Genomic DNA, 19057 nt, shown 5'->3' with positions numbered 1-19057 from the left:
AAATATAGCAATACATAACCTATACATTTTCTGGGAACATAGGTTGAAGAAGGCAAATGGACATTGATAGTGTTTGTAGATTTAGGTAATGCTTCTGACAAAGTTGAATTTAATATATTATTTGAAATTCTGAAATGAAAGATTATTTATAAGTGCTACAGAAGCAAAAGTGCAGTTTTAAGAGTCATATGACACAAAAGCTGGCAGTAACTGAGAAAGGAGTGAGACAGAGCTGTAGCCTATTCCTCATGTTGTTCAGTCTGTACAGTAAGCAGTAAGGGAAACTAAGAAGAAATCTGGAAAGAGAATTAAAGCTCAGAAGAAAATAAAAACTTTATTTGCTGATGATACTGTAATTCAATCAAAGATGGCAAAGTAATTTAAAGATCAGCTGAACAGAATGGAAAGAATCTTGAGAAATAGTAGAAGATGAAGGCTTGACTGTAGTTAGATGTGTCAAGTGGACACAGGGTGCAGTAGTTATGCATATGTGAAAATACTTGCATGGGAAAGTCTAACATGGAGAGCTGCATCAGCCCAGTCATCGGACTAACGACTACAGCCACATGTCTATAAAATATATGTATTGCTATTATATTTCATTTCCTTATCATTATTTTTTTAATGGTCATCCAATAGTCTCTCTCTCTCTCTCTCTCTCTCTCTCTCTCTCTCTCTCTCTCTCTCTGTGTGTGTGTGTGTGTGTGTGTGTGTGTGTGTGTGTGTGTGTGTGTAATCTATTGATACTGAAATTTGTGTCATGTTGCTGTGAGAACAGCATCATTAATTCATTGATATTATGCATCTCTTTTTTTCCAGTTACACACTAAATATTGAAGCCGTGAGCTGTGATGAGATGTATGTAGACTGTACAGATATAATAAATGAGATGAATATAACACCATTGGAATTTGCAGATGTTTTGCGAAGAGAGATAAAGGTAGATCACTGTATTTAATAAGTGCAAAATGCTTCGGATTAATAAAGATCATTATGTTCCCAATTTTTATAGTTACAGTGGCATAAGAAATGAGTTTTAATTAAATTTCCTTGTGTAAGTATGTTTTACATTTCTGACATGAGAGGGGAAAGAAAATTCTGAGACGTGGCATGAAGTCTATAAGGTCACTTGTGGAAGAATTTTCATTAAATATGTAACATATTAAAAAACAATCATCGGTTGTTCTTTGATGTAATTACTACTGCAATACCTTCATGTGTGTTATCACATGACCGTAGCTACATTGCATACTGTAGTAGCTTCAGTAGTTACTTATATGTACTATTGTGTATTTTGACATATCATCCTGAAAGGTTCTGTAAGGATTGAGTATATGGAACAAGTGAATGAATTAAGGTCCAGTCAAATTTTGCAGCTGAGGCACCTTCCAATTTCATGTAATTAATTAGTTACATTACAGATCAAACTATCAATTAGAGGGAGAAACAGTGCTCTTCTTGATACTAATGCCAATATAATCCAACTGTCTCTTCTTCCAAAATAAAACAAAGTGTTTCATTGTTGTAGGATGTTATATAAGTTTCTAATCAGATATACTTATAGAAAATTTATTTTATAGCTCATATATTTCAATTATAGCCCATTTACATATTCTGTGTAAACTTTCAGTACAGTTACAAGTGATATATTATCATATTGGCATTATAAGTGTGCCCACCCACACAGCTTCAGATTTTGTCTTTTGCTTCTACATTAGAAGTACTTTTCAACATTTGTAATTAGTTGATGATGTGCGTTGTATTATAGGCCAGTATTGAGATGTTACACATGTTTTGCTTATTACAAAAAAATATTAGGAAGACTAATCTCATTATATGCTCACATGTTTTATATAATTATGAAGAGAAATGTGTAGAAATACTTTCCATCCCTACGTCTCTATGGTGGTTTAATATCTACTAATTTTCACTATTTCTACATTTATTCAGGGATCCAGATGACATATTTTCTACTAGTTGATGTAGTCAGAATGTAAAAAGTTCAAGAAACATGGGTAGGTGTGCTGTTCCCCTTCCAACCTCCCTTACCCACCAACATATTCATCCATGAGGATACTAATTGCACTAGAAACCAATATTTGCTTTGCTGTCACATGAAGCATATTGTTCTAATGTATTTCAACATTGCTTTTCCTCTCCTGTGAAATACATGCAGCAGTATTGCCATTGTCTGATTCCAAGCTCCACATTTTTCACTTTATCTCATTTAGCCCATTTTGCCTTCCCTCCATTTCATCATTATTCATTTGTCATGCCCCATAGTCCTGTCAAAAAGGAGAAGTTTCAGGAATCTGAAAAAGGAGAAGTTTCAGGAATCTGAAATAAGTCAAAGATGGAACATATTACATACACATCCAATTTAGTTTTTATGTATTGTGTTGTAAATATACCTGTAACCTCCACACCTGATTCTTTAAAACATTGAAGTCCAATGTATAAAATGTCATTTTTCCTTAACTATATGTTGTACAGTGATATAATTTTGCCGATACATTCAGGGTTACGTGTGGATATTGTCTGAAAAATGTTTTGCAGATAGAGTTATTAATAAATAAGTAAGAAATTAAAACATCATACGTGATGCTGATTTTTTTTCCCTTTCATTATTTTGTGTGTGTGTGTGGGGGGGGGGGGGGGGGAATTGACAGCAAAGAAAATATGTTTAAAGTTTATGGAAGCTGGTAAGTGCTCAATTTGTACACTGTGTGTTAAGGTGCCTCAAGACATACCGTATTTACTCGAATCTAAGCCGCACCTGAAAAATGAGACTCGAAATCAAGGGAAAAAAAATTTCCCGAATCTAAGCCGCACCTGAAATTTGAGACTCGAAATTCAAGAGGAGAGAAAAGTTTTAGGCTGCACCTCCAAATCGAAACAAAGTTGGTCCATTGTAATATGAGACACAATTTAGGTTGAATGAATGATGATACAGCTACAGTAGTTTGGTTCGAGTTGTAAGCTTAGCAGTTAAGCTTTACCAGATAGCCATTGCTGAGCGTCAGGCGCTCCATCCGTATTTATACGGGTACCCTTCCTTTTTCTCATGCTTCATCTGGTTTGAATTGATTGCTTATTTTTCTTTGATCTGGTAAGTGCCGTTCTCTTTGTTATAGGTGTTTACGTCACTCTAAGCTGAAAATGCATTACTGTACTGTGTCATGCATTGTTTGTCGCATTCTGATAATGAGTGTTTATGGCCTGTTGCCGATCGCGGCATGGCTTGCTTTAGTGCGCCCTACCGCCGCTTACAATTTAAAAAAAAGAGAGAGAGAGAGAGAGAGAAAGAAAGAAAGAGAGGAATCGTTTCATTAGTGAAACGATGGCAAGAAACTGCTATTTGTTTGATAATGATCAACAAGAACCAAATAATAGACTGCGTACGATAGATGTTCTGAACGAGAGTTTAACAAAAATTTTTCTCCGTTTGAAAATCTGTGCAGGCGCGCCTCTTTAGTACATTACATTCTGCACAGAAATTAGTCATCTTAGATTTAGAAGTCTAGTCAACTGCCGTGCTTCATTTCTGATTGTACACTATTAGGCATGAGAATAATACGAATATAAACATGACATGATATGTATTTTCTTCCGTGTTTGCTGTTGTCTCACTCTAGTTTCGTAGTTTATTAGGCAGACAGAATTTAAATGAGATAGCAGTAAACACGAAACAATACATGACAAAATGTTTATATTCATATTATTCTTATGGTGTAGAGAATACTGTATGTGATTCACAATTCATAAAAGTTCCTATTAGCGACCACCTCTTCTCACAGGTAGGAAAAAATTCAGAACCTAGAGTTGGCCATATTGACAAACCAAGACCATCTACAAGATGTATCGTAGGTGGTCTTGTGACAAACATCCCGAACAGTCTTGCCAGTCGGATTTTCGTAGTATATTGAAATGCTGCTATATTCGAAAATGAACAATACAGAATTTGTATTTACTTCATTGGATAATGTACGAAAATGCAGTGGTCGAAACTTGGGGCGGAGAAAAAAGCTTGTCTTCCACCTTTTTTTTTTTAAAATTTATTTACTGACGCAGAGGTTTTGGTGCCAGTATTTATCTTTGTGCCTGCAAAGCATGCCTGTGTAGCGCAACATATATTTGACGGCAGAAGTTAGTTGTGGCGGCACCTACCAACATTTTTCAGAACTTCCGCTTGTTTGAACTCGATTCTAAGCCGCAGGCGGTTTTTTGGATTACAGATTCTAGTAAATACGGTAAACATAGTTTCTAACTTCTAGTTAGAATTTTGTTATTGTGGGGGTCCATAACAGCCTTCAAATGCTTAATAAAAGCAAACATGCTCTGTAGCAGGCGATTACCTAATTTCGATGATGTGTTATTATCAGGCACATTTGTAATATTACATATTATATATCATACAATGGAAAATCTAGGATAGAATGTAACAATATAATGAAAAGGATAGTTGCTACTCATCATATAGTGGAGGTGCTGAGTCGCAGGAAGGCACAACAAAAAAACTGTTGAAACGTTAGCTTTCAGCCAACAAAGCCTTTACTAAAAATAGACTACACACACACACACACACACACACACACACACACACACGCACGCACGCACGCACACACACGACCAATATCTGGCAGTGGGAGCCAGACTGTGAGTAGCAGTGCATTATGGTAGAGGCAACCATGTGGGGGTAAGGAGAAGATTTTGGTGGATGGGGGAGGGGGAGGGATAGCAGTGTAGGGGTGGGGGACAGTGAAGTGCTGCTGGGAGCGTGCAGGGGTGAGGTGGAGAGTGGGCTAGCTAGGTGTAGATGAGAGGTTAGGTGGAGGGCGTGGGAGGGGAGGTGGATAGCAGAAATGGAGAGAAGTAAAAGGACTGAGTGCATTGGTGGAACAGAGGGCTGTGTAGTGCTGGAATGGGAACAGGGAAGAGGCTAGATGGGTAAGGACAAAGACACAGAGGTGGAGGCCAGGAGGGTTACAGGAACCTAGGATGTATTACAGGAAGATTTCCCATCTGGGCAATTCAGAAAAGCTGGTGTTGGTGGGAAGGACCCAGATGGCACAGGCTGTGAAGCCTCTCCCTACAATATATCCTATGTTCCTGTAACCCTCCTAGCCTCAACCTTTGTTAGTCATTGTTCTTACCCATCTAGCCTCTTCCCTATTCCCATTCCAGCACTAAACAGCCCTCTGTTCCACCAATGCACCCAGTCTTTTTACACCTCTCCTTTCCCACTAATCCCCTCTCTCCCCTGCCCTCCCTTTAACCTCCTGTCTGCACCTAGCTGCCCTACTCTCCACCTTATCCCTGCATGGTCCCAGCAGGACTTCACCATTCCCCTCGCCTACTCTGCTATCCTATCCCCTTCCCACACCAGCCTCTCCCATAATGCGCTACTACTCACAGTCTGGCACCTGCTGTCAGACTCTGTGGTCATGTGTGTATGTGTGTGTGTGGGGTGTGTGTTGTCTATTTTGACAAAGGCCTTATTGACCAAAAAATTGTTAGGCAGCCTACGCTGGAACCATGCCACGTTTTAGTCATTTAATAATATAGATTTTGTTATTAAGTGTTATGATTATATTTGTCACTGAAGATAAAAATAAAGTCAGCTAAAGGATTTCTTAATAAGATTTTTTTGTTCAATAAAGTAAGGACAGCTTGTAGTATGAATGTTTGCAGGAAAAGACTGGGTGCCCAGCATCAGCAGGATTTGGTCCTAATCCATTGATGGCTCGCCTTGCAACAAAGAAAGCAAAGCCTGATGGACAGTATTTTATTGAGCCATCTCGTGTTTTGGAATTTGTTCAAGATATTAAAGTTGATGACCTACCAGGTATTTTGTTCAGAAATTCACAAGAGAAATTAAAATATAATCACTTGTTTAGAGATACTTACTGTCATGAAATTTTTGTTGCTCATCCTAAAGAAATAAATTATGACAGAGCAATGTTAAATGTATGCTGGAAACAGTTTTGGCCCCGGTTTATTAAATCCAGTTAATTTTGAACAGGTTCTCAAGTGGAATAGAGAAACAGAACATCCTTACAGCATTGTTGTTCTCAGAGAAACTTATTTGCAGTGACATTTTCATTGAAAGAGGCAAAAGGCTAAGGTTATTAGCTGAGTGTCATAACCTTAGTCAGGCATTCCGACTGGTACTGATGGAATTCACACATTACAGTAACAACTCTGTTTATTAACCATAAACCAAACTCAGTACAGCTTCAGCAGATGAAAGTCCACACTCGAATATAACTGTAAAGTTCATCTTGATGATTTGTAGCCAGTGTCTACTATGACAAAGTCCATGATTGTCAGAAGTGGTGATGGGCCAGGAGGTACTGTACTATCAGTGGCACTGTACCTTGAGGCTGTGAGCTTGTGGGCCATTGAGATGCAGGCCCAGATGCGGGAGTGACTGATGATGCTGGTGACGGCATGAGGCAATGCGCTCTGATGGGTAGCAGGAGCAGGCATTGTGGTCTGAAGCATATACCCGAGGGCTGAGCAGTGCTCTAGGTACCCATCAGTGGAGGAATACAGGTGCACTGTGCACTGTCACGTGGACACATGGCTGTGTAGATGTAGATAGGTGCCTTTGACTGCAGTGCTGATTACTGCAACCTACGTGGCACATATCGATGCAGTTTGCACCCCCTGATGCTGTTTCGGCTGCAATAGGCTTGTCAGTGAACAGCACAGTGAATCTTCTTTGACCAACAACTTCCTAACATAAAGCAGGGACCATACCTGGCCTGAAAAGCACATCTGTGAATGTGGTGGCTGAATATGTAGGGGCCCAGCCCTGCATGTACTACACTAAGTCCAACTTTGCCCTTTTATACTATGTATTCCTATCAGAGAAAGTGAAAATGCCCTACCCCTTCAGACTAGACCTTCACAACATGTTAAAAAAGTGTACTGCTTCTATTACATCTCAGACTCCTGAATGTGATTTAAAGAAAGTAAGCCATATCCACAACTGTGTATGTGTGAGCTAAAACCTGAAACATCCAATATTGTGTGACTGCAGCTTTAACATTAAGTCAGAGGCTGTCACTACAGCCAGATAAATGTGGTCTGTATCAACTTGAGATGCAACAGTCATTCAAATCTTGTTGAGAAAGTAGATTCGGTGGTGGTACTCGTATAAAAATTGTATGTGGTCTCTGTATTATGTTGTACGTATAAGGTCAATAAGTACAAAATAATGGAGATACTGAACTGTGAACAGCCGGAAAATGGTCAACTTTAATACAATCCTTCATCTAAACTAGGAAGCCATTCCAATCAATTTTTGTATCAGTCAGGTATTGTGTTGGTTTCTGGAAGTGTAATATGAGTGAAAGCAGCTAGTAGTGTGTCATGAATCATTCTGGTATGAATTGCTAAACTGTTCTCTGTACCCTGACACCAATTGGCTTGTTTAAATCTCTTCAACCCCATGCAGATGCCCTTAATTATGGAGATGATAAATGGTTCTTCAATACATATTCTGTTCTCCACATCCAAATGCGCTTGACTGCAACACATCTTTCACATTACATTACTCCAGTTCGTTCTTTTACACCAACAATAGTCATGAGCAGATTAGATTGAGGTGAAAGGGATTTAGAAAAATTTGCATTCTTGTGACCATGGTAACTAGTATTTTAAAGCATAACTGCAACTTTATGGTAGGATGTAGGTAAACTTGGAATTTCCACAACAACAGACAATAATTATATTAATTTAATTAAAGTAGTTGCCTCAACATATTACTTCCATCAATTTCATTTTTAAATTTTATATTGTTTGTCCAATGACAGAAATTTACCCAAGGGGGGAGGGGGGGGGGTGTCACAGAAGCCCACTGCTTTTATTTATTAAAAAAAAAATACTTTTTTCTATTGCTTTTTTCTCTGAAGTAGTACGAACAGCCTTTTATTATTTTCATTATTCCTATGTTCATTTTTTCCAGGTGTGGGATACACCCTTTCACACAGACTCCGTGCAATGGGAATCAGAACGTGTGGTGATCTCCAGACACAGTCTTTAGCAAATTTGAAGTCAGAATTTGGTGTTAAAACAGGAGAAACACTTTATAACCATTGCAGAGGTATTGACAACAGGGGGTTGGATACTGAACATAAACGCAAATCAGTTTCGGCAGAAGTCAACTATGGCATTCGATTTACAAAACTAGAAGAGGCAGAAAAATTTCTGAAGCAGTTGTCCAGTGAAGTAGCTATACGGCTTCAGAGCACTGGGATGAAGGGAAGATGTGTCACACTTAAACTATTGGTATGTATGAAGATATGGCATTTGTATGTTGCATGTTGATCTCTCATATTGTTCATACTTTTTGTAACACAAACCTTAATTTTTTTATTTAATATTTGTATTTTATGTGTAGTTTTCTTTATGTTTGTTGATGAGTCGTGTTAGTAAAAATATTATTTTTTTTCCTGCCTTGGTATCCAGAATTGTAGCAAGGGGGTGCAAGGGGTGCTGTGTGCACTGGCTACAATATCCATGTGGGTGTTGAAACTTACTAGCTTCTATGGCACGAATTGAAAAAAATTTTTTCATCATTTCACTCCTAACACTTATGAGAGTGGACCCGGCAGAGGTTCGAGTCCTCCCTCGGGCAGGGGTGTGTGTGTGTGTGTGTGTGTGTGTGTGTGTGTGTGTGTGTGTGTGTGTGTGTTTGTGTTTGTTCTTAGGATAATTTAGGTTAAGTAGTGTGTAAGCTTAGGGACTGATGACCTTAGCAGTTAAGTCCCATAAGATTTCACACACATTTGAACATTTTTGAACTTATGAGAGTGCGAGAGAGACTGGAGAGCATATTGACTGGGCATCCATGCTTGCATTATACAGTGTGTAAACAAAAACAGTGTATTTTCTTTTAGAGTCTACATGTGTGGAATACTGTCAGTCATTTTTGTGTTATTATTTATCATTAAACTGCCATTATTGGGCATCTTATGTGGCACAAGTGTTGGCTTTCTTCTATTACTGTGCATGACCAGACGCAAGTGTTTTCTTCGGCAGTATACACCGTACAGAAAATCAAATGAAATACTTATTCATTTGTATGTAAGTAAATGAAATTATTTATGAAAATATTTTATATATCTTTAGGAATAGAGAGACGGCTCACTGGAAAGCAGAAGCAGTGCATTGTCTGTAGATACACAAAGGGAAGGTACAGACCTTTGCTTTACTAGCTTTTGGGATGAAATTCCTTTCTCAAGCTGTAGGAGAAACACACACACACACACACACACACACACACACACACACACACACACACTAAGGCCTGTCTATGAGCACAATGTTGGGAGACAAGTGTGCAAGTGCGAGTGCGCGCAGTGCTTCTGTCATCTGGTGAGCCATCTCTTTATTCCTAAATAATGCGTTGTTCTTAACCAGAATTTTCAGTGCATTATTTTACATATCTTTTATATTATTTTATATGTCTTCTTGCCTTAGTTATACGTCTTCTTGCCTTAGTTGTTTCTTGATGCAAAATTACATTGTGATGACGATTATGAATCTATGGGATTTCCCTGAGCTACAACATGATAAGATTTCTAAAAAATTTAAATATGATACTCATTCCAATATTAGCCTTACTTTACATGAAAAATGGTGTTTTTTTGTCTGAACAGTAAAACCAAATGAAATAAGCACCCATTTAGCCAAAGGAGCACTGCTAAAAAAACTCAATAATACTACCACAAAATGCTTAGATGCACAGAAGCAGGACCTAACAACTAGTTTAGAATAAAACTTCAAATGTTTCCTGCTGTACGTACCAGTATTGTACAATATATTGTTTAGTTTAGCATAAGACATTGAAAATTACAAGAAAATACAATATGGGTTGATTATTTAATGCAAATGTGACATCAAATAGTATTTGTCCAAAAATCCAAAGAAATTTGGAATAGCAGTACAGTGGAATATAGAAATTTTTATTTTCGCACAGTTGAGGTGTGTGCAGGAATGCAGTGAGATTGCTGATTTAGGCAGCCTTATCACCTTTCATGCGTTCTTAAATAACTTGTTACTCACCTAGAAGGTTTAGGAGAAACATAACATTTGATAATGTTATAACGTCAAATTGAACACATATATTTCAAAATGACACAACACATTTAAGTCACAGAGTAAGTTGACAAAGCAAGACATGTGAACACGGTAACATCCAAATCAGCACTGAGTCCAAATCTGGCAGCCGGTGGCTGCTTGGCCGCTTTGGTGGCACGGCTGCTGCATGGCTGGCAGGCAGCGCTGCATATAGAGGATGCGCGTAACTGCGCGGTGGCACTTTGAAAGATCAGCGAGTCACAACACTTTTCCCCCCTTTGAATTTTTTGCACAGGTCTTGATGGAGGTGGCCTGTAGATTGCTAATGTCCATAGGTGTTGTTTGACTGGCTGTAAAGTCTCGAGGAGGAGGCTTCCCGTACGGACAGAAGTGTCCCCGATGATAAGGGGTCGGGTTCACAGCAGACGTAGGGGTCGAATCTGCTGGGGCCCTGTGCTCCAATCTGCCCGTTGCGGCAAGTCCGGTTGATATAACAGGAGACATGGGCGATGTGACGACATCCGTAGGAAAAGGAGGCTAGTAGAGTTGCTCCGACAGATTATGGTCATCCGGTTCCTGCATGGGCACGTCTCCTGGTGGCGTCCGTTCTTGTGCTGGCACCGAGATGACGGTGAGAGGGCTGTGTAGTGAGTAATGAGAGATGGCAAGATCCCGAGCGTCAGGTAGAGCCGAAGGTGGTGGACGGCATTCGGAACAGGTGTTGCCGACACATGAGGCCGAAGCTGGTCCGAATGACGCACTGCAACACCTGTGTCCGTCTGGATTTCATACAGGCATCAGCCACGGTGTCGTAAGATGCGGCCTGGACTCCATTTTGGCCGCCTGCCAAATCCCCGTACCCATACAAGGTCGCCGGCGGTGAACTGGCCAAGCGAAGGCACCTGCGGCTGTGAGGTGGAAGGCCGCAGAAGGTGAAGTAGCGTCCGGGGCTGTCAGCCATGTAAGAGGTCAGCCGGGCTGTGGTCGCCCATGGGGGTGAAACGGTAAGAAGCCAGAAATTGGAGAAGCGCATCATCAGCAGCAGAATAAGTCAGGAGTTTCCTCATCTGAGCCTTAAATGTGCGGACCAGTCGTTCAGCCTCACTGTTTGATTGGGGATGGAACGGAGGGGCTGTGACACGCATGACACCATTACAAGCACAAAAATCCGCAAATTCGGAAGAGGCAAATTGCGGACCATTATCAATAACAAGAGTAGAGGGAAGGCCTTCCAAAGAGAAAATGCGGGCGAGAGCACTTGTGGTTGCCACGGTGGTAGGTGATGTGCAACGGACAATGAAAGGAAATTTAGAGTAGGCATCAATTGCCTAAAAAAGGTCCCACGAAGTCGGCATGAATGTGCTCCCAGGGCTTCTCAGGCGAAGGCCACGGTGACAAAGATGACTTCGGGGCGGCAGCCTGTGACGCACAAGGGCCACAGGCAGCGACAATGTGCGCTATTTCAGAGTCGATGGCGGGCCAGTACACATGACGGCCCACCGGAGATTTTGTGCGAGACACACCCCAGTGCCCTTGGTGAAGGAGGCGCAAGACCGAAGCACGCAAAGACGCAGGCACCACAACATGCGGCGAAGCATTTTCGGTGGAAAGAAGGATAACACCATCGCTAGCTGTGAGGCAGTAACGCAAAGCATAGTAGTTCCGCAATGTATCAGAAGTCTTAGCGGACGGACGATCTGGCCAACCCTTGTGAATACAGCATAAAACCCGGGAGAGGGTAGGGTCAGAACCCGTAGCAGCCGCCAGCCGGTCCCCGGTGATGGGGAACCCGTCCACAACCCGCTGTTCGGCAACATCCAGGTGGAAACACAACAGTTTGTCCCTATCGAATGCCAGATCAGGACCCATGGGAAAGCGAGACAGTGCATCAGCATTCGCATGTTGTGCCGTCGGCCAGAAACGAATCTCGTAATTGAAATCGGACAAGTAAAGAGCCCAATACTGGAGGCGGTGTGCAGCCTTGTCGGGAAGTGACGTTGATGGATGAAACAAGGAAACAAGTGGTTTGTGATCCGTAACAAGATGAAATTTGGATCCATAGAGAAAAACACCAAACTTATGAAGAGCATAAATAATGAACAAAGCTTCTTTTTCAATTTGAGAATACTTTTGTTGGGCATCCGTGAGCATTTTGGAGGCATAAGCAATGGGTTGTTCAGAACCGTCAGAAAAACGGCGCTCAAGGACTGCACCAACCCCGTATTTAGAGGCGTCCGTGTCAAGAACAAGATGCTAGCCAGGTCGATAAGTAGCCAGGCACGGGGCCTGTTTCAGCATAGTCTTAAATTTCTGGAAAGCCGCATCGCATGACGCGGACCAGTGAAAAGGCACGTTTTTATGAAACAGGCGATGCAACGGCTGAGCCACCAAAGCAGCAGACTGTAAAAACCTCTGATAGTATGCTATTTTCCCCAAGAAGGCCTGCAGTTCCTTAACAGATGTAGGGCGAGGTAGGGCATCGATCGCAGTGACAGTTTGCTGAAGCTGACGAATACCATCCCGAGAGAGTTAGAAACCCAAGTACGTGATAGATGCCTGAAAAAATTGTGATTTCTGAGGATTACGCTTAAGATCGGCAGTCTGTAAGACATGAAAAAGTGTGCGGAGATTCTGAAGATGTTCTTCAGTGGTGGAGCCAGTGACAACAGTGTCGTCCATGTAATTGATACACCCAGGGACAGGGAGCAATAATTGTTCCAAGAATCGCTGAAAGAGAGCAGGGGCGCTGGAAACCCTGAATGGCAATCGTTGGTATTGATAGGGGCCGAAAGGCGTGTTAAGGACCAGAAACTGCTGGGAAGCAGTGTCGAGAGGAAGTTGATGATAAGCTTCTGACAGGTCAATTTAAAAAAATACTGGCCTCCCGCAAGTTTAGTGAACAATTCCACAGGTCGGGGCATAGGGTAAGTGTTGATAAGGCATTGCGCATTTACAGTGGCTTTAAAATCGCCACAGAGACGAATATCACCATTGGGCTTAGCAACGACAACAACAGGAGAGTACCACTCACTTGAAGTGACAGGAAGCAAGACCCCTGAAGTAGTGAGACGATCCAGCTCCTGTTTTACCTGGTCACGAAGGGCCACAGGAATGAGCCGAGCCCGAAAAAACTTAGGCCGAGCAGTGGGTTTGAGCATGATATGAGCTTCAAAGTCGTTTGCATGGCCTAACCCAGGAGAAAAAAAGGGGCGAAAATGTCGTTGACAAGGAATCCAATTGAGCATAAGGAATAGCAGCAGAGACGATATTGACAGATTCATCTATGGAGAACCCATAAACGCGAAAGGCATCGAAACCAAAAAGATTTTCTGCGTTACTCTGGTCGACCACAAATATGGGAACATAGCGAACGACAGATTTGTCAGATACCTCAGCATTAAATTGTCCCAAGAGAGAAATCTTCTGTTTATTGTATGTCCGTAATTGCCGAGTGACAGGTGATAGGACTGGAGAACCCAACTGAAGATACGTCTGAGAATTGATGATAGTGGCAGCAGAACCAGTATCCACCTGCATGCAAACATCTCGACCAAGTATTTGGACTGTGAGGAATGACTTCCTTGAAAGGGAAGAAGTGCATTTGACAGAAAACACAGAAGCAGAATCAGCGTCACGGTCATGAACATCATGTATGCGGTTGGATTTGCAAACAGAAGATGCATGACCCTTCTTTTTGCAATTGTGACACACGGCCCAATGTTGGGGACAATCCTCGCGTGAATGTTTCGTAAAACACCGCGGACATGAAGGAAGTTGCCGGGGGATTTGCTGCAGTTTCTGAGAGGGTTGTTTACAGTTAGGTCGAGGCTGCACATGGGGGCGTACTGCGGCCACGTCGGCAAGCAGGGACACGCTGCACGCGTCGTCAATAGCGCACAGAGGTTGTATGTCCCCGACGTCACCCCACGCCTCTATTTGCGCTCCAGCGGTGCAAGAAATTTCAAAAGACTGTGCGATTGATAGGACTTCATCTAGAGTCAGATTTGCCAACTGAAGGGCACGTTGCCTCTCTTCTTTGTCGAGCGCTGACCGGATAATAGCATCCTGTGCCATGGAATCTGTGCAGGATTCTTTGTGAACGTCAGTAACAAATTGACACTTTGGACTGAGGCCTTGAAGCTCAGCAGCCCAAGCGTGATAGGATTGATTCGGTTGTTTTTGACAACGATAAAAGGCAACATGAGAGACTACCACTTGCGTTTGCTTATGAAAATATACGGACAGAAGTGAGCACATTTCAGCAAAGGACAAAGACGCAGGATCTTTCAAAGGAGCCAATTGCAACAACAATCGATACATTTGAGGTGAAATCCATGAAAGGAACAGAGACTTACATGTTTGTTCGTCCGCGACATGAAATGCCAAGAAGTGCTGTTGAAGACGTTTTTCATAATCAGACCAGTCTTCCGCCATCTCGTCGTAAGGAGGAAAAGGAGGTATAGACAACGACGAGAAACTGCCCGCATTGGATGCCGCGAAGAAATCGCGAATCGCCGATGTGAGAACTGTTTGCTGTTCAATGAGACCTTGCAATAATTGCTCTAAAGTAGCCATGGAAACCTGTGGGTCAACGCTGAAAAGGAAAAATCCCATCTCCGTCGCCAATTGTTATAACGTCAAGTTGAACACACACATTTCAAAACGACACAACACATGTACGTCACAGAGCAAGTTGACAAAGCAAGACATGTAAACACGGTAACATTCAAATCAGCACTGAGTCCAAGTCTGGCGGCCGCTGGCTGCTTGGCCGCTTAGGTGGTGTGGCTGCTGCATGCCTGGCAGGCAGCGTCGCATGTAGAGGATGCGCGTAATTGCGCGGCGGCACTTTGAAAGATTGGCAAGTCACAACAGATAACTTTCACACCAGCGTTCTACTTGCCAGAATATTGATCAGTGGTGAAGGTCACTTCAGTAGGAGTATTATGCAAAAATAAAGGTGAATTCCTGCTGAGCTCCTGCCCAACAGACACAGAGATGTTGACTTCAATATTGTTTGGTTTTAGTGGACAAATGTGAATCACATTGCAAGGAAGTCCCACTGATTACTTGTAATGTAAGCAATGCAAAGTGATGTCAGTATAAATGAAGATACATGTGCCTAAAAAAATGTGACTTTCTACAACTGCATTAATGGGGGACTGGACACATGTGTGAAACTGTACAACAAGTATAGTGTTGGGTGCAGAAAAAGCACGTATCACCTTGCTGTATTTTAATTTTTAAATGTCTGAACAATAAACTCCTACATTAATTACAAAATGAAAACTAATAAAAAGACACAAAGAAAAATATTTTTCAATGAGCTTGAAACAACATGAAAAGCATTGTGACAGACTTGGTAATAGCCATAATCCACTATTATTAGAGAGAACAAAGCAGCAGGAGGAGCAACAAAAACAGGAGAAGTACAGCACCAACCTTGTAGCCTAGCGCAAATGTTAACCAGCACTCAACGTAAGTGTACTACTTGCAAAGCAAATATAAAACACATTCTAGAGATTTAACCAAACATTTAGTGAACCGAAGTATTTTAATGTTAAAAAACATTTTGTGATATAATGCCGAAATGCATTAAGTGATTATAAGTAAATACTGTTTATACTTAAGGAATTAATAGTTTTTTATAATTATTTCATTTTTATCAGTGGGCAGTAATTGTTCTTGTTGACTAAATTAAATAAGGTTTTAGATAAAATTTGTTTCTGTTTGCAGAAATATATTTTAAAATATGTACATGAACACAAAATGACACTGTCCAATTGGAGCACAGAGCACTGTCAAGACAGGTATTCCAAAATCACCACACCAAATTGACATGGAAGGAAATGTCATAAAATTGTCTCAATGTGAGAGTGAATTTGTAGATATCGAAAAAAACTGATACAAGTAACAAAGTGAAGAACCAGTTAGAGAAAAGATTCACAAAGAAACTGAGGATATCAAACAAAATATCTAAAATCTTGTAGTTACCTGTCATATAAACAAAAATAGATTGGAGGACAGTGCACCAGATGGAGGTGTGAATTAAGAAGAGATAAGTGAAAGTAGTAGTGATATTTTGTTCTGTTACATCTGTCAGTGGCATTTTCCTGTTCCAGAATGTCTAATACTTGACTTAATTTAAATAAGGAGTGAAGCATTTCAAAACAAATATGGGCACTTTTTTCTGTTAACAGAGAAGGCAGTAAGGATAAGACTGAAGGTGCTAACTGACATTTGATATCTGCTTGGTTCTGTATCAATCAACCATATGTTGAGAAAATTCTAAGGCCCTAGGTGGGATACTCAACTAAAAATCAGATTTGATAATGTTTTTGCTGTAGGCTCTGTAGCTCAGATGCAAGTTTGAATAATATCTAAATTTGCTACTGATTTTCAAGCTTGGTGGAAACTTAGTCTGAAAGTTTACAACCATGAAATCTCACAGAATCATCAAGCTTGTTTTGAAAATTGGAAAACATTAAGAATGAGTTTAATTGCCAATAGACCAACTGATCATGCTACCCAGACGCCATCTAAAACAGAAAAAAGAAAATGGAGATATATTTTCAAAAGCCTGATAAACGTCATTACATTTTTAGCTGAACTAAATCTCCCATTTGTGGTCATTGAAAGCATATGCTGGCAGAAAACAAGAGAAATTTTCTGCTGCTGATTAGACTGTTATCTAAATATGACACTGGACTAAGAAAACACTTGACCAAACTAAAACAGTGCACCCAGGCACAGTGAGGCCAAATATTTACAAGTTTTTATCCCTCACTATACAAAATGAATTTATCTCACTGCTGGGCAGAATTGTTAAGGAAAAGATTTTAAATGATATAAAACATTTGAGGTGTTTTTGTATAAGTTTTGACAGCACTCCAAACATCTCGCTCATAGATCAAATTAGTGAAATCATATGCTGCGTTGAGAGGCAAAAAAGTAGAAGTAAAGGAGTAATTTTTGGGTTAATTCCAGCAAACTGAGAAGAAAGCTGCTTACTTTATGGAAGATATTTTACAAGTTATTGAACGGGATGGTTTGGATATGGCAATGAGCCGAGCACAAGGATTCAACAACACTTCTACAATGGCTGGAGTGCATTCAGGAGTTCAAGCAGAAATTTGTGAACTTAATCCTAAGGTGCTGTTCGTACCCTGTAAACCATTGATTCAATCTGTGTTGATTATATGCTGTTGCAGAAGTTTCATTATGTGTGACTTTTTCCAGAACCTTAAAATGTTTGTACTGGTTTTTACTCAAGTTCTACCCACAGATGGACAATTTTTCCAAAAAATATTGAAGTTACAGTTAAGAGACTGTCAGATAAACTATGGAGTGCTCGCTGCAAAGTTGTTAAATGTGTGTTTCGGTGCATTAAAAAAGTTATTGATCTTGCTGAGATACTGTCTCATTCTTTGGAAGCCACAGAAACCAGAGGAGCTGCTCTTACTCTGTTGCTTGCATTTTATGGTTTCTCATTTTTGTGTTTATGGAATACTGCCTTAGAAGAAGAACCATGCTAGAAAGTGTTTAAAGATGCTTGGGGTCAGCTTACAATGTGAATTAATAAGATAAGAAGCTTAAAGCTCATTTTGAAAGACAAGAAATTATCTTGTTGATGAAGCACTTTGATTTTCGAAGGACACATGTGAAAAGATAGGCACTCTTGTGGAAAAGTAGAAATATCAGTAGAAGGCTGCTGACAAGATGCTGACTTGGCACCAGCAACTGAGTACATCAATGTCAAAATGTCCTGGCATTTTTCTACAAGGAGTTAATACATGGTACAAAACTATGGAAAGTATACCAGTCCTTTTGTTGTTTCAGAGCCCAGCAACCAGATTAAAACCTCAAAAAAGGAACTTCCCATGATTATAAAATATTTGACAGTTTGATGAGATTTTAGAAGATATATCCTTGCAGAAATTCCATGGCTCAGGAGATACCTGCAAGTTGCCAAAGTTCCAAAAGAAGAATCTTTTGGTTGGACATCTTTAAGATTCTTGCAGTTTGTCATTGAAAGTGAATGTGCTGAATCTGTTCCCGACCTCATTATGGTGTAAGATTTTCATTAACTTTGTACTTTTTAATCAATTTTGTCAATTGAAAAAAGTTGTAGCTGAAGATATCAGTTTTAAAGGTGCAATTTCAAAATTTGCTGCAGAAAAAGTAAGAAAGAAGAAATTTGAAGCTGCATGTTAAACTCATCCTTCACTAAAATAATCTTCTCTTATTTTTACTGCTTAGTTAATAATCAATTAAACTATGTCATTTATACAGGGTGTACATAAAGTCCAGGAACACTTTCAATTATTTATTGCACAAGAACTAAACATTGTACAGATGTCATACACATTGCATTTTGAAGAGAAACTCTGAAAGTTTTTTTACAAACATTCAATATGCAAACCATGAGTGACCCGCCAGATGTCAATATGGTAATCGAATTCTTTCCATACTCATCCCATCATCGACTGTGGCAGTCGCTTCCCATATTCTCTCCCAGAGCTCTGCTACATCACATGGTAGAGGTGGTACATACACCAGATCTCTAATGTGTCCCCACAGAAAAAAGTCGCACAGATTGAGATCTGGTGATCGGAGAGGCCATTTCATGAAACAGCTGTCCCCTTATGTAGCACGGCTGATCCATCAATGCGGCAGCTCCATGTTCAGGTACCCATGAACTTCACGATGAAAATGGGGTGGAGCCCCATCCTGCTGAAAGATGAATGGAGAGTCTGATTGCATTTGAGGCATCAACCATTGCTGCAACACATCGAAGTAGGCATATCCAGTGACAGTGCTCTTGGCGAAGAAGAATGGCCCATACAGTTTTCGACGTGACAAGGCACAAAAAACATTTACCTTCAGGGAATGACACTCAAATTAAATACACTTCTGTGGGTGCTTTGAACCCCAAATTCAACAGTTATGCCTGTTCACTTTCCCATTA

The 19057-nt window shown here is 40.6% G+C and overlaps 1 protein-coding gene across 1 annotated transcript in view; it reads left to right on the top strand.

Moving 5' to 3' along the window:
* Positions 1-19057, top strand: part of LOC126457296 (DNA repair protein REV1) — a 136838-nt gene that overhangs the window by 33227 nt on the left and 84554 nt on the right. The window contains exons 4-6 of the mRNA XM_050093469.1: positions 820-940; positions 5692-5845; positions 7973-8295. Coding sequence (XP_049949426.1) covers positions 820-940; positions 5692-5845; positions 7973-8295 — 598 coding nt within the window. The remainder of the gene's footprint in view (positions 1-819; positions 941-5691; positions 5846-7972; positions 8296-19057) is intronic.

This window comes from Schistocerca serialis, chromosome 2, assembly GCF_023864345.2.
Source record: "Schistocerca serialis cubense isolate TAMUIC-IGC-003099 chromosome 2, iqSchSeri2.2, whole genome shotgun sequence".
NCBI lineage: Eukaryota > Metazoa > Arthropoda > Insecta > Orthoptera > Acrididae > Schistocerca > Schistocerca serialis.
Note: the sequence above shows the minus strand (reverse complement) of the source record. Positions and strands in the feature narration are given on the sequence as shown.